We start from the raw sequence: 16,860 nt of genomic DNA on the forward strand, positions 1-16,860 counted from the left end.
GCAGAACACAATTACTCTGATTGCACAGAGCTGAATTAAGACAAATGATTGTTTGCTTATTAATTAGGGGTCATACAGCACTTTAAATTAATAAAAGACAGTGTTTTGATATCCACTATATCCAGGGCTCCATGAAGTTTCCAAGACTTTCCCTGTTTTTGTAATTACTGGATAAGGAATTTAAAAGATCATCACATGAACAGTATTCACTAGCATTTGGGATCAGCAAGATTTTTATTTTTTGAAAGAAATTAATACTTTTATTCAGCAAGGATGCATTCAATTTAAAGGGACAGCAAAGACACTTATAACACTTATAATACTGTTCTTTTCAATACTCAAAGAATCCTAAAAGAAAAAATGCATCAGAGTTTCCACGAAAATATTAAGCAGCACAACTGTTTTCAGCATTAATTAGAAAGATAGCTGCTGAAAATTCAACTTTGCCATCACAAAAATACATTTCATTTAAAATATATTAAATAGCATGACATTTGAATTACTATTTAAAATCATTTATTTTGAATTGTAATTATCATAAGTATTATTTCAAGTAATAATGTTTCACAATACTCCTGTTTTACTGTATTTTACGTAAGACACTTCTTTCAAAAACAAAAAATATTACCAATCCCAAATGTTTGAACGGTACTGTATGTATGAAAGAAAAAGAAAGAAAGAAATAAAAAACAAGAATTATGGTCCACATTTAACCTAAAAGGTTTTAAGGAACATAAAGGAATCACAGTTATTAAAATATGAATACACACAAAAAAAAATCCTGTATGGCTGGCTATTCTACCACTGTTGGATTGGCATCAGTTTTGTAAAGTAATGTTTAACATCACAAAACAAACTACCAAGATATATCAGATTAAATATGACATATTTAGCATAAAAAAATGTTTCATTGGCAGATGCACTGTAATCATATATAAAAAGGTGTTACTGTCACTCAGTAATAAATCACATTTTATTTCCACCTCTCCGGGATCTTTCCTCTCACCTTTGTTGTTGATGCCGTAGTCAAAGCCCTGCGCCCCGGAGCCGCCCACACCCCTGTTAAACGTCTGGACTGAGAACGGGCTGGGAGGAGGGGTCTGCGCTCCATGCTCCAAAATCACTTGCTCTGTTCCAGAGAGAAACAAAAAGCATTAATAAGAATCATCATCAGTAACTAACAGCCAGATGTATTTCAACTTATGGTTTATGAATGCTCTTTCACATTACTGGTTTCCTTTTTAAAGGAACAGTCTCTTTAAATATACTTAAGTGGCCTGTTATTTCATTAATGTATAATTCAGTTTTTTTTTTTAAATACAAGTAAATTAAAAGTGCACATTCAATAGAATTAAGTGCACATTTTTTGGAAGTGAGAGGAGTGTTTGCACATTACCTTCGTTGTGACGCAGGTACTGGTTTCCCCCTCTGTCTCGGGCCAGAGACCAGGCCTCCCCATCATCACTCTCACAGAACTCCACCACACTGTTCTTATCCAGCTGAACCCAGGTGCCCTCCGGGTTAATCACCTGATACAGACACAGCTTTATTTACCTCATCTCTCGCGCGCTCTCTCTCACACACACACACACACACACACACACACCTGACCCCACATCAATCCAGAGGAGCACAACTGACTAGCAAACAAAATTCAGCAGAGGTGCTAAAATAACGGCGCATTTAGAAATGTGAAAAATACATGATGTACCATTCCATTTTTTAGGATTTCTGAATTGAAACAGGAGACATTTGACTTGATTTGTGAGAAGAATAGCAGTATTTGTGTAAATTGGGAGAGCGTCTGAAGACAGCATGACACACCACACCCTCTACTGAGAGAAGAAAGAGGCAAAGTGCAGCCCTCCATCATCACACATGGAGACCGTTCAAACGCCATCAAACAGGTGTTCACCAGAGTTGTGCACCATTCAGAACTTCCATTTCATTCCTGAATTTGAATTCAACCATAAAACAGGATGCAAAATTGTCATTTGAATTTAAGTAGAATTATCATGAAATACGATTTAGAGAAAATGCATTTCAATTTAAGTATTTTGAATAATTTGTAGTATGAATTACATAACAAAAATACTACATAACATTAATGTTTGAAATGCTATCTTTAGATAATATAATATAATTTACCAGAGTTTCTACAGTACCGACATTATAATATAATATAATATAATATAATATAATATAATATAATATAATATAATATAATATAATATACCAGAGTATCTACAGTACCGAAATTATATTATAATATAATATAATATACCAGGGTATCTACAGTACAGAAATTTTAATATAACATAATATACCAGGGTATCTACAGTACCGAAATTATAATATAATATAATATAATATACCAGAGTATCTACAGTACCGAAATTATAATATAATATAATATAATATACCAGAGTATCTACAGTACAGAAATTATATTATAATATAATATACCAGAGTATCTACAGTACCGAAATTATAATATAATATAATATACCAGAGTATCTACAGTACCGAAATTATAATATAATATAATATAATATAATATAATATAATATAATATAATATAATATAATATAATATAATATACCAGGGTATCTACAGTACAGAAATTATAACATATTATAATATAATATAATATACCAGGGTATCTACAGTACAGAAATTATATTATATTATAATATAATATACCAGGGTATCTACAGTACAGAAATTATAATATAATATAATATAATATAATATAATATAATATAATATAATATAATATAATATAATATAATATAATATACCAGGGTATCTACAGTACAGAAATTATAACATATTATAATATAATATAATATACCAGGGTATCTACAGTACAGAAATTATATTATATTATAATATAATATACCAGGGTATCTACAGTACAGAAATTATAACATATTATAATATAATATAATATACCAGGGTATCTACAGTACTGACATTATAATATAATATAATATAATATAATATAATAATATACCAGAGTTTCTACAGTACAAAAATTAAAATATAATATAATATAATAAAATATACCAGGGTATCCATAGTACAGAAATTATAATATTATATAATATACCAGGGTATCTGCAGTACAAAAATTATAATATAATATAATAATATAATATACCAGAGTTTCTACAGTACAAAAATTTAAATATAATGTAATATACCAGAGTATCTACAGTACCGAAATTATAATATAATATAATATAATATAATATAATATAATATAATATAATATAATATAATATAATATAATATAATATAATATACCAGGGAATCTACAGTACAGAAATTATAATATATTATAATATAATATAATATACCAGGGTATCTACAGTACCGAAATTATATTATATTATAATATAATATAATATTCCAGGGTATCTACAGTACAGAAATTTTAATATAATATAATATAATATAATATAATATAATATAATATAATATAATATACCAGGGTATCTACAGTACAGAAATTATAATATAATATAATATAATATAATATACCAGGGTATCTACAGTACAGAAATTATAATATAATATAATATAATATAATATACCAGGGTATCTACAGTACCGAAATTATATTATATTATAATATAATATACCAGGGTATCTACAGTACAGAAATTATAATATAATATAATATAATATACCAGGGTATCTACAGTACAGAAATTATAATATAATATAATATACCAGGGTATCTACAGTACAGAAATTATAATATAATATAATATACCATGTTATCCACAGTACAGAAATTATAATAATATAATATAATATACCAGGGTATCTACAGTACAGAAATTAAAATATAATATAATATACCATGTTATCCACAGTACAGAAATTATAATAATATAATATACCAGGGTATCTACAGTACAGAAATTAGAATATAATATAATATAATATAATATAATATAATATAATATAATATAATATAATATAATATAATATACCAGGGTATCTACAGTCCCGAAATTATATTATATTATAATATAATATAATATACCAGGGTATCTACAGTACAGAAATTATAATATAATATAATATAATATAATATAATATAATATAATATAATATAATATAATATAATATAATATAATATAATATAATATAATATACCAGGGTATCTACAGTCCCGAAATTATATTATATTATAATATAATATAATATACCAGGGTATCTACAGTACAGAAATTATAATATAATATAATATAATATACCAGGGTATCTACAGTACAGAAATTATAATATAATATAATATACCAGGGTATCTACAGTACAGAAATTATAATATAATATAATATACCATGTTATCCACAGTACAGAAATTATAATAATATAATATAATATACCAGGGTATCTACAGTACAGAAATTAAAATATAATATAATATACCATGTTATCCACAGTACAGAAATTATAATAATATAATATACCAGGGTATCTACAGTACAGAAATTAGAATATAATATAATATAATATAATATAATATAATATAATATAATATAATATAATATAATATAATATAATATAATATACCAGGGTATCTACAGTCCCGAAATTATATTATATTATAATATAATATAATATACCAGGGTATCTACAGTACAGAAATTATAATATAATATAATATAATATAATATAATATAATATAATATAATATAATATAATATAATATAATATAATATAATATAATATAATATACCATGTTATCCACAGTACAGAAATTATAATAATATAATATAATATACCAGGGTATCTACAGTACAGAAATTAAAATATAATATAATATACCATGTTATCCACAGTACAGAAATTATAATAATATAATATACCAGGGTATCTACAGTACAGAAATTATAATATAATATAATATAATATAATATAATATAATATAATATAATATACCAGGGTATCCACAGTACAGAAATTATAATAATATAATATAATGTACCAGGGTATCTACAGTACAGAAATTATAATAATATAATATAATATAATATACCAGGGTATCCACAGTACAGAAATTATAATAATATAATATAATATAATATAATATAATATAATATAATATAATATAATATAATATAATATAATATAATATAATATAATATAATATACCAGGGTATCCACAGTACAGAAATTATAATAATATAATATAATATACCAGGGTATCTACAGTATTGAAATTATAATATAATATAAATAACAATGTAACATATAAATAACATGACATATATAATAAATAGGCATAATTAATCAGAAATTACGCAATTAATTATGTTTTGTTCCAAAATGTGTGCTTGACCAATTCAGCTCTTAATTCCGCATGTATCTCTTCCCATAATACCGTTTCAAATTCCCGTTCCACATCCTAATTCAAATCAAATACAAAAGCTTGAACTGAAAAGGAACAAATTCTTAATTTTGCTCAACCCTGGTGTTTAGAAAGTGGAAACTGAGATGACTTCAGTATTTTTTTTCAGTCATCACTGTTAATAGGTAATTAGGAATATTTATTCCTTGTCACATCACACAGATTTTCCTACAGAGCATGCCAGATTATAGTGCACGGTTACTGTAGCTGAAGCCATGCTTGGTGGTTCTTGAGAAGGGCTTTAATAATGTGTACAGAACAACAACACACCCACGCCAGAGCCATAGCACATATGGCCTCGATCAGAAGACGTGAATGAAGAATATGTGTTACAGAAACTGGAGAATTAGCAAGAAATCTGGCTAATTAGTCATTAATTGGCAGCCACAGTAACACAGTTGGGAGTCCATACCTCGCCTACCGCCTTGACTTTGTTCCCCAGAACTAACATTCCAATGGGGATACCTCTAAGGTTTGGGCAGCTTCTGATGTTGTGACCCGAAGGTCCGGTCTTCACTACCTTATAAAGACCCGGTCCGCCACCCTGGCCTGCGCCCAGGTCACCAACATTGGCGTCATGGGAAGGGCGGCCACTGGTCTCCTTTCCATAATCATCCAAATTTGACCTGCCCTCCTGCAAAACCAAAGGACACTTGTTAATTTAATTTGAAAGCAAGTGGTACACTCTAAAATTATGTTCTTAAAATATTCAATCTATTTGGGATAAGTAGAAAATTAGTCTTCATTTTAGGGTCAATGACAAATAAGGATGTCTGATATGATGAAAAAGAAAATAACACTAACATAATTTGCCACCACCACGAATTACCTGCTTACATCAACAATACATAGACTTATCAAATGTGCTTCTACATACAAACAAGACAATCTTTACAAAGATCATATCATCCTAACTGTAGGTTGTGGGATGAAGATCATTATAACACACACGTAGAAAAGTGTGCTCTGTTGACTACTACTATACAGACATGCTGTACATAAACTGACAAAACAATCTTTTTGACTGTGTGTGAGGAAAAAAAACCCCCATGCATTCACATTCAGATTTTTGTTAAAGGAATACTCCCCCCCCCCAAAAAAAATTCATTCATTATTGTGATGCATTATATAGTTTTTTTTTTTACAATGGAACACAAAAGGAGAATTTTGAAGAATCTTTTCCATATATGGTTGGACGTCATTAACATCATCAAAATTATATGTATAAATTATTTTTCTGAGCTTAACAGATGTAGTCAATATTAACGGTCATAAAAGTGTGCAAAAAATAAATTCACCTTGTGTGTTCCATAGAAGAAAACAGCATACAAAATTAAAATGAGATGAAGGTGAGTAAATATGAACATTTATTTTTGTGGGTAAACTATTCCTTTAAATCCTCATGCAACTGACTTTCAATTGTTTTAATAGTGAACTAAGACATGAAAACGCAAGAAGCTTTACCCAAGATTAACATAAATGTAATGTAATGATCATGAGGTTCTTATAACACATTTAAAACGTGTTACTGAAAACATTGTGCATACAAGGATACGATAATGAAATATTTTGTTTCACTCACACAATTTATAAAATTAAACATGCAACTCTGATGATTCTCCAAAAATCACTGGTGAAAAGCAAAGCAGCAGCCAAGCTACACACATCTCATCTTCTGACAACTCACCTGGGGAAAACAAGATAAGGTCGTCCAAGACAAAAAGTCGATATCCCTGACTCCTTGGCTAGCGCTAAAGATATTCTAAGCAACAGATTATAAGCAAGTCAAAACACGGTTGGGAATTACCTTCAATTAGAAACGCAGATGGTATGGTCTTTTTTTGGAAGAGATGGATTATAGTGAGGGTTTCTTTATGTCTATATTATTTCTTTCGAATTTTCTTCACGAGTCAGTCAGAGAAGAATTTAAAGGCTGAGAAAAAGGTTTAGCAAACCAAAAAAGAAGACTGTGACCGCAAATGCTCCAACTGCAACACAATTTAAATCCCATCAAAACACGGCAAATGAAAGATAAGTCACATAAGAAATATGAAGATGCATAATCTTCCAAAAAAGATTGGTGGTGTGTCATGCTGTTCCTACTGGGAGCCTAGATGACATTTTCAAATCCAGAAGTAATTATACTCTCAGAATCAAGGCCCACTTTCAGGCCTTGGGTTAGGACAAGGCTTGTTTCGTGGCAGAACCTCATCACAGTTGCGGGACCCCGACAGCTAATTTAGGGTGAGAAATTTCAACAGATCAACCACTTTTAAACCGATTGTTGAAAAAGCTTAATTGTACAGATGAATTTTTGTCTGTTCATGACTGTCGATTATTTCAGATGGGTTATGTGAAGAGATTCATGTTTTCATTGGGCCGCACTGAAGCAGCTCATCCGTCTATACTGTCATGACCAGGAAACAGCACAGCTTTGAACACGGATATTCATTATCAAACAAGAGCTATTTTTCACACCACATATGATGAGTAACAACACAATAGGGCTGCATGATTAATAACACAGATTACGATTACAGCTGCGCAATAAACTAATCATGAAGCGTCAATTAAAGAATTTCCTGAAGCTGTCACCTTGTTCTCACATCGGAGTCTCTAAGTCTGCTTTGTGTTTTATTTCTGTTACTGAAGAAACATGACCTGACACTCAAAAAAAAAAAAGCTGTAGAAGCCAATCAAAAATAATCATGACGTTGCAATGTAGATGGCGTAAAACCTAAAACATGCTGGAATACGCTTCACATTTTTTGCACAGATTTATGCCCTCGATATACATTTATTCATTTGGCAGACGCTTTTATCTAAAGCTAAGTGCGAATGAGGACAATAGAAGCAATCAATAACTAACAGAAGCAACAATATTTGAGTTCAACTGACAAGTCTCGAGACGAGACGATTTGTGAACTGATGCAGGCGAAATGGACAATTATTTTCTTGACGAGGAATGTAATATTTAATGTGAACACTATCCATCCGTCGTAATTAATAAATGCGTTTAAAATAAAATATAATCAATAAAATATAAACTTTGTCATAATCATGCAGCCCCACAAAACAATGTGCATGAGTTAGTGTCTTTCAACCAGGAGTTATTAAGACAAGGGACTGGCAACATGCACCCAACCCTTAACACTTTCCATCCTGGTCTTCAAGTGATCGTGCCCAAACTAAACTACACAGTAGCCCTAACACATGCAAAGACACATGTTGTTGGTCTCTCGAAGTAACTGACACAGCATGCTTGTAGACATTTGGGAGTGGGTCATTAGATGCCCATTATTCACTGGTTCAAAAAGAGCCAAACAAGCCTAAACATGACTGTAGTTAAGCTGGCAGTTACAAACCCTGTTCCCAAATGAGGAGAGTAAGGGCTCTGGCTAATCTATGAAGGGAGGGGCCTTTTACTTACGTCGACAGGGACCAGGAGGCTTCTACCCAGATGCTGGTTAAAAGAGAGGCACCAGGCTTCAGTGTACCCATTCATGTTGGGAACATACTTCTTAACTGTCTCATCATTCAGTCTGAGCCAGACACCATCATCATTGTGGATCTATGGGAAACAAGCAACAGAGCGGAGCCATGCCCTCCTGTAACTGCTAACACGGCCCTCGCAAGAGCCTCCGAGGCTGCAGTGCCAATCGTGTTAATGCATAGCGCCAACCAACTGAATTTATGGAGAATGTCGGAAAATGAGATGCATCATGTACACAGTTTGAAGATGTATGTGTTATTGGCGGTTGCCAGCAGGGAACAACAGGACCTTTTCATGGGTTTCATGTTGAGGCTTCAACATGCTCAGCACAAGCGTCATATGCCTAGGGCTGGGTATCATTCAAAAATGTTCGATACTGATACCTTGACTTCGACACTGGTTCCTAGGGCTCTGCGATATGGAGCAAAAATACATCTCGATATTTTTGCTATATCTCGATTTACGATATATATCTCGATATACGATATATATCTCGATATCTTTACAGGAAAAATAACCCCCCAAAACTACTGCAAAAACAAATATTACATGTTTAGGACCCTATGAAATATTTTATTTTTTTCTTCACCATATGTTTTATTGTTACCTAATTCTGTGTTTTAGCAGGTGTAATTATTTAAATGCATAAAAACAACTAAATTTGTCAACTTTTTTTTTCTTAAAATAGCCTTATTTGAAATGTTTTTTCCCCCTCTGAAATTCTGTGTATTTACATTTTTCTGGTTATCAAATGAAGGCATAAAACATTCATTTAATTTATCTTTTAATTATTGAAAATTAAGCAAACTTTTTTTTGGTAAACAGAGGATTTACTATTAAAAATAATAAATGGAAGATATGTTGAGTAATTATTCCTTAAATTATGTTCCTTTCATTTTAATAGTAGTAGTAGTAGGCTATGTACATTCTGCTGAATGATAGTAATAGATTTCTGGCAAATACTTTTATTTTGACGGCTTTACCTTTACAGTTCTGTGTATGTGATACTACAGTCTATGATGTGATATATGACGGTAGTTTTACTCAAATCAAACGGTCAGATGCTCTTGAAGTGACTCTCAGTGCAGTTCTGGAGATGTTGTTCATGTGTTCATATCCTGGTTTAGTGAGAGGAAAGACGCAGAAATCACCGCGAATGTCACACGCGCTTCCGTGTGTGTAATAAACGAAGACGCGCTTCTGCGCCATTCATTAACACAGACACGCAGAACATAGACTTTAAATAGACTTTTCAGGCTTAATATTTACAGATATTAGTCCATATTGTGATTTGATGTGAGTGCAATGACCTACTTTTGATTGATTCATTCAAAATTTGACAAATTCTATGACATTCCACGTTAAACTGTAAAATCCGTTTTTATGACTGGATTCCACGATTCCATCCGTTTTTTGCATCGTGGAAATCATAGGGCCCTAGAGTAGACATCTGCCTGCTGTTCGCCCGACGCCTTAAAACCGAAGTATCTCCACATAATGGAGCCAGTTGTCCTTTTTTTTTTTTTTGACTAGTTCTGTAGCCTCCGGTCTGGTTGCGGACGACGCCATGTTTAAAGAGAAAACACGCGAGGGGAGGGGGAACAAAATCAAGGAGGCGGGGGGCGAGCACAGCACAGAGAAGGCAAACAAGCAAAGTGGTGGAATCAGAATTAAATATAAACAATATATCGATATACACGATATGTCAAAATCCATATCGTGTTTAAAAAATCTCGATATATTTTAAATCCATTCTAACAAGATTACATTACCTCAAAAAATGCATAGCTTAGACAGAACCATCATTTCTATTCAGTTTCCACTGATTTACGCGATCTGATGAGCATTAGCTGCTTTCAGCGCTGTCTGAATGCGTTTTCTCTTCTGTGATCGGTGTTCTGACTCGGAGGAAGCTGCTTATTGTATTCATCATATTACGCGTTCATTAACCGTCCTGTCTCCGATGATGAACGTGCATTACACTTCCAGAAAAACAGGGATGAAACATAAAGCTAATAAACACAAAGTGAAAACACACGTTTTCCTGGAAGCCTCACCAGAGCCAATCACTGATTTAGGTATACATCACGCATGCTGAAGTCTTATTGGCTCATTGATTTTGATGAGCATTACCCCTTGGGTATCGAAATTTGGTACCAAACGACAAGACATTTTTCGAGACATGGTGGTATCAAGACAATTCGGTTGGTGCCTAAAAAGTATAGAAGTTGATACCCAGCCCTACATGTGCCACTCTGAGCATGTGAAAAAACGCTGCAGTGTCATCAAAGGGTAACTTCTACAAGTTTGCCACTTAACAAAACAGCAGGAAGTTTACACTACCACTCAAAAGTTTGGACACGAATAGAAAAAAAAAACTTCAAACGTTTCCTTACTATACGTTCCGAAAAAGTAATGTTAGCGCTAATTTTAAGCATTAAACACAGATCCAAATACTTATTAGATATTACAATACCATTCAAAAGTCTGGGGTCAGTAAGATTTAATTATTAAGAAATTACAGTAAGATATTAATACTTTTATTCAACAAGAATGTACTAAATTGATCAAAATGGATCAAAGACATTCAAGATTTCTATTTCAAAAAAATGCTGTTTTCTACTCAAAGAATCCTGAAAAAACGTATCAGTTTCCACAAAAATATTAAGCAGCATTTGAACTATTTTCAACTGATAATAAGAAATGTTTCTTGAGCAGCAAATCATCATATCAGAATGATTTCTGAAGTATCATGTGACACTGCAGACTGGAGTATTAAAGCTGCAAAGTCAGCTTTGATCACAGGAATAAATTACATTTGTAAAATATTTTTTATATTACTGTTCTTACTGTATTTTTAATCAAATGAATGCAGAACAAGAGATTTCTATAAACCTAAAAATATCTTATTGACCAAACTTCTGAGCAATAGTGTGTATAAATATAAAAACAATAAATAGCAGCTATTAAAAGATAATAATGTAACTAATAAGATAAATATACAAAGTATTCTTGTATTCTTTAAAATAAAAAAAATTATTGTTAAGTGTGTCCAAAATTTTGACTGCTAGGTGTTTTTGTAATATATACATAGCTTGACCTGTCATGCAAACATCATGCAGTTTTTCCAATCAGGAGTGCTTTGAAAGGTCAATGGCATACGGTTGAGCCATGCTGCATGGTAAGGCTGTAGCTGTCATGTGAAAGGGTCTTCAGAGCAACCGACAGCACTGCAGATGTGAAACATGGGTCTAACAGGAACTATGAGTGTTTGGCATGCAGCAATGGGCTTTTTAGAAATTGGCTGGGATAGATATGATCTGTTTGAGATTTAACTACAGCCTCAGAGTCTCCTGCATGTGAATGAAGCAAAGGATAGGCAAATAAATGCTTCCGACCAAATCAAAGTCAATTTGAAAGAGTTGGAGAAAATGTTTTAAAAGCCTTTTGTTTTAAAACAGAGCATTAATTAATCATTCATAACTATGTTCACAGATGAAAGAAAGAGAAAACAGAAAAGGACTTTAATTCAGAACAGTCTGGCCGTATTCTAGTCCGGTTTACCTCGTCAATGAATGTGATGGTGCCATTGACTTGGACTATGCCTATCTGTTCACTCTGCAGAGAAGGGTGACTACGCACACGCAGCCCTGCGCTGTCCTTGGCCACAAATTTGCGCACCTGAGAGGAGCAGAGGGGGAGAGACAGAAAGACAGTGAGACAGATGAGAAGAGAAACTGCAGGAAGCAAGGAGTCACAGCACACAGAGAACAGAACCAGCACATCCTGTCAGACGAGAGAAAACTCAGTCCATCTGATGAGCTGAGAGACATTCAGCAGCAAAGAGCAGGAAAGACATCTGATTTTGCGCAGTTGTGTTGCTTGTTTCCCAGTTTAATACACAGTAAAGAAATAAACAGTAGCACCATTTGCACTGGTATGTATAAAAAGCACTGGCACCACACAGCTATCTACACTCCAATAGTCTAGTCTAGTTTCTAGCTGTCCAAACTAACTTTTTTAACTTTCATATATATATATATATAAACACACACACACACACAAGTATATATGCATGTATATATGTATATATGTTCCATGTAGTCCCTCAAGTAATATGTTCTACTTGTAAGCTCAGCATTAAATAATTACAAAATATGTATAATAATTTAATAATAATTACTAAAATTCTGTTTAAAATAGTTTCAGATGGATGTTAGCATGTCAAGCCACTGGATTTCCAGAAATAATTCATCGGTTTAAAATCCATAAAATAAATGCTGTAATCATATACTATATTCTTTAACAAAGAACATTTTTGATCATTTCTAGAGAAGTTGTGAACATTTACACCACAGTTGAAAAGTTTGGGGTCAGGATGATTTTTAAAGAAATTAATACTTTTATACAGCAAAGATGCATTAAAAGTAAATACAAAGAGTAAATATAAGATTTCGGTTCCAAATAAATGCTTTCTATTCATTAAAAAAATCCTGAAAAAGTTTTCAGTTTTACATAAAAATATTAAATAGCACAGCTGCTTTCAACATTGCTAATAATAAGAAATGTTATTTGAGCAGCAAATGCGCATACTATGATTTCTGAAGGATCACGTGACACTGAAGACAGGAGTTATGATGCTGAAAATTCAGCTTTGATTACAGGAATACATTTTTTTTTTTACATACAACCTTGGTGAGCAGAAGAGACTTCTTTAAAAAAAAATCTTAACGACCCCAAACCTCCGAAAGGCAGTGTAAAATGAATGGCTGAAGTGGTCCGACCCGAATGAAAGAATCTGGGAGCTCACCTTGCTAGGCTGAGGTTCAGCTTTAGGTTTGACCATCTGTGTACCTGGAGGGATCATTCCTTTGGGTGGGTCTTTGACCTCCACCTCCAGGCCAGCATCTGAAGATACACTATTCTCGTCAGCAAACCCATTTCATGAGCTCTTTATACACAACAGCTGTAAACCATTTTATCATGTTTATCATTTTTTTATTTTCTAATTTTAAAATCTACTTCAGTGTTTCCCACAGACTTACACTCTGTGTGGCGGCACATCCTCTGGGGGAAATACATATGTATATAATGTAAATATAAAACAGCAGGCAGGCCGATTGAAAATTCATTCTCTGCCAGTAGGAGGTGCTTTTGGAGCGGCAGAAATAGCAGTTTCAGTGGTAACAGCTCTAAACAAAGCTGCTCTCGTGAACGCTACTTTATCAGGCATTAAAAGATTAAATGAAAATGACATCAAAACTTTTCTGAAGACAATCGGTTCTATTCAAAGATACATACATATAAAAACAGACGTTGCATGTTGACTTTGAAACGTGCAGTGCTCATGTTTTTTCAACGAAATTAAAGCCTTTTGGAAAATCTATTTGTGGCAATCAGTGTTGACATTGTGGCGGGTCGCTACAAATAAATAAGTGTATAGGAAACACTGTACTTGAGCACTAGGAACATTTGACCACCCCCCGAACAAAGAGCTTCATAAATACTGAAAAGCAGTTACCAATCTCAATGCCATCGATGGTCACATGAATGGTGTAAAGCCCAACAGCACCAGGAGTCCAGTTAGCACTGTGCGTGCCGTCTGTGTTTGCCCGGATAAGCATGTTCTCACTGGGTCTGAGTAAAAAAACAAACAAACTGAACATGACGCCTGTTCTTATATTTGAATTTGAAAATTATATGTGACAGGTAGAACAGTAATCTTTGAACCTCTTTGGTGTCGGTGAGGCATAGCGAAGCTCTTCAAAGGAGTAATTTTCATATGCCTGGATAATAAAAAAGCCACAAAAAAAAAGAGCAAGTGAAGTCATACATTTTTTAAGACGACATGCAGTGAAAATTAACATATTTATTTCGTAAATGCATGTTTTTGATCTTCATCCATGCATTTTTCGCTCGGTTGTACATCATGCTACAGGAGAAAAAATCTGTCGCCAATTTTGTTACATCTCAACTTTAAGTACTTTAAGTGTGACTTAAGTGTCCAAATAAATTTATTTTTTATACATTTTACCGAAAATTATATATAATTATATATATATATATATATATATATATATATATATATATATATATACATACACATATATATATATATATACACACACATATATATATATATGATGATTTGTGTTTATTGAACAATGTTTTTCCTGGTTTCCACATTAGTGGCGTTTGTTCTGATATCAGCTTTAACAGAATTCTTCTCTGAATTTAAATGCTTCTCACAAGATTTCACAGAGATGTTATTGATTCTGTGGCAAATTCAAATGCTTTCTACACTTTCTTCGCTCTCCCAGCGCTGTTTATAACGGTGTAGCGTAATCGAGATCAGTCCACAGCTCTGGCTCGAGCAGATAAATGGTCTGCGCTGCGCAACCTAAACGAGTAGCGCAGGTTTGTTTCACTTTCGGTTCGTTTATCCAAGAATCGCAGAAATCGCAAAATCCTGGAGGGACTGACTTTACATTCTGACTGTAAAATTACAATACCAACATTTATGACTGGCTTGGTTTCGTCATTGTCAAACATTGAATTATTGAACTTTTATTTCGTCAGAAAACTGAAAAAAGCCCTCAAAACTTCTCTTTTGTTGTTGATTCTCATTACACGTTTGGGAAGATGGTTAAAAATGATAGTAAAATTAAAGTGCCGCCTTTGCAATTTAATAATCGTATTAAGCCATCTCACGATTCCAGCTCTATATTAATCAACTGGGCATTCCCAGTCCAACTCATTTTTGTAGCTACCATAATTATAAAGTCAAGAGATGAGAGGAACCTTCATCATGGTGATCGCGATATAACGGGCCTCTTTGATGATCATGGGCTCATATGTCGCCTCCAGTTTGGGAGGTGGGTGGCCCCCGTAGGTGAGGTCAGTGCCTGATGTGGAATTAGAGGAGCTGCCTGGCAAACGCTGTAGCTTCTTCATGTTCTCCTGCTGGATGGACTTCTTCTGAGAGACAGGAACAGCCTTGACTTCAACCTACAAACAGAGCAGAGACGCTTAAATGTGCTGGTATCATAACACACCATTTGACTCAAGAAAGAGGTTAACCTTCATATTTGGCACATGCACAACATCTCCATATTGGTCTTTGGTCTGCACCACAACAGTAGTGGGCCAGCCACAGCGGATGTCGTCTTTGTTCAGGATGAGTGAGGTCTTCTGAGGGTCTGCGTAGGAGTCTGGCTGAAGCCACCTGGGATAACAGAATGGTAAAGATGCTAGAACGAGGGCCAGGTATTGAAGAATGTATAGATGGTATTAGGGCTGCACGATGTGTCGTTTAAGCATCGATATCGCGATGTACGAATCCACGATAGTCACATCGTAGGATGTGCGATGTAGGCTGTAGTAGTTGATCCGTTATTCATTAACTGTACGGGCCAGCTGCTCCCCGGCCCTTCACGAATGTGATTCGCGGATTAATTGCACAGCTTAACCATCATAGAGTGAAAGTTCATCTTTGGCATGTTTTTAAGTCCTGTAAGTTTAACAGGGCAGAGAGAGAGAGAGAGAGAGAGAGAGAGAGCGCGAGAGAGAGCATGCGAGAGTGAGGGCGCGAGAGAGAGACAGAGATAGAGAGAGGGAGCGCGCGCGCGAGAGAGAGCATGTGAGAGAGAGCGCGAGAGAGAGAGAGAGCGCGAGAGAGAGCGCACGCGAGAGAGAGAGCGCGAGAGAGAGCGCACGCGAGAGAGAGAGCGCGAGAGAGAGCGCACGCGAGAGAGAGAGAGCGAGAGAGAGCGCACGAGCGCGGTCTTGTATGGGAGGCCGTTTGAGGCGAAACCCATTGAAAACTTGTGATGCTCACTGAAACACTTGTCGTACAAGTGAATCACTTGCGATACAGACTGAAACACTTGCGATACACACTGAAACACTTGCGATACACACTGAAACACTTGCGTGTACA

General features: G+C 33.8%; 1 protein-coding gene across 6 annotated transcripts in view; it reads right to left on the reverse strand.

Moving 5' to 3' along the window:
- LOC132152702 (E3 ubiquitin-protein ligase MYCBP2-like) overlaps nucleotides 1-16,860 on the reverse strand; it is a 107,457-nt gene that overhangs the window by 17,957 nt on the left and 72,640 nt on the right. For 5 of the 6 annotated variants that reach the window (XM_059561514.1, XM_059561517.1, XM_059561516.1 and 2 more), the window contains 10 exons: nucleotides 16,002-16,146; nucleotides 15,723-15,929; nucleotides 14,652-14,707; nucleotides 14,443-14,558; nucleotides 13,732-13,829; nucleotides 12,486-12,602; nucleotides 8,859-8,999; nucleotides 5,841-6,062; nucleotides 1,397-1,529; nucleotides 1,007-1,129 (listed from right to left, as the gene is read on the reverse strand). In XM_059561514.1, the coding sequence (XP_059417497.1) occupies nucleotides 1,007-1,129; nucleotides 1,397-1,529; nucleotides 5,841-6,062; nucleotides 8,859-8,999; nucleotides 12,486-12,602; nucleotides 13,732-13,829; nucleotides 14,443-14,558; nucleotides 14,652-14,707; nucleotides 15,723-15,929; nucleotides 16,002-16,146 (1,358 nt within the window). The remainder of the gene's footprint in view (nucleotides 1-1,006; nucleotides 1,130-1,396; nucleotides 1,530-5,840; nucleotides 6,063-8,858; nucleotides 9,000-12,485; nucleotides 12,603-13,731; nucleotides 13,830-14,442; nucleotides 14,559-14,651; nucleotides 14,708-15,722; nucleotides 15,930-16,001; nucleotides 16,147-16,860) is intronic. The other variant, XM_059561519.1, reaches the window with a different exon arrangement.

Source organism: Carassius carassius, chromosome 11 (genome assembly GCF_963082965.1).
Source record: "Carassius carassius chromosome 11, fCarCar2.1, whole genome shotgun sequence".
NCBI classification, from domain to species: Eukaryota; Metazoa; Chordata; class Actinopteri; order Cypriniformes; family Cyprinidae; genus Carassius; species Carassius carassius.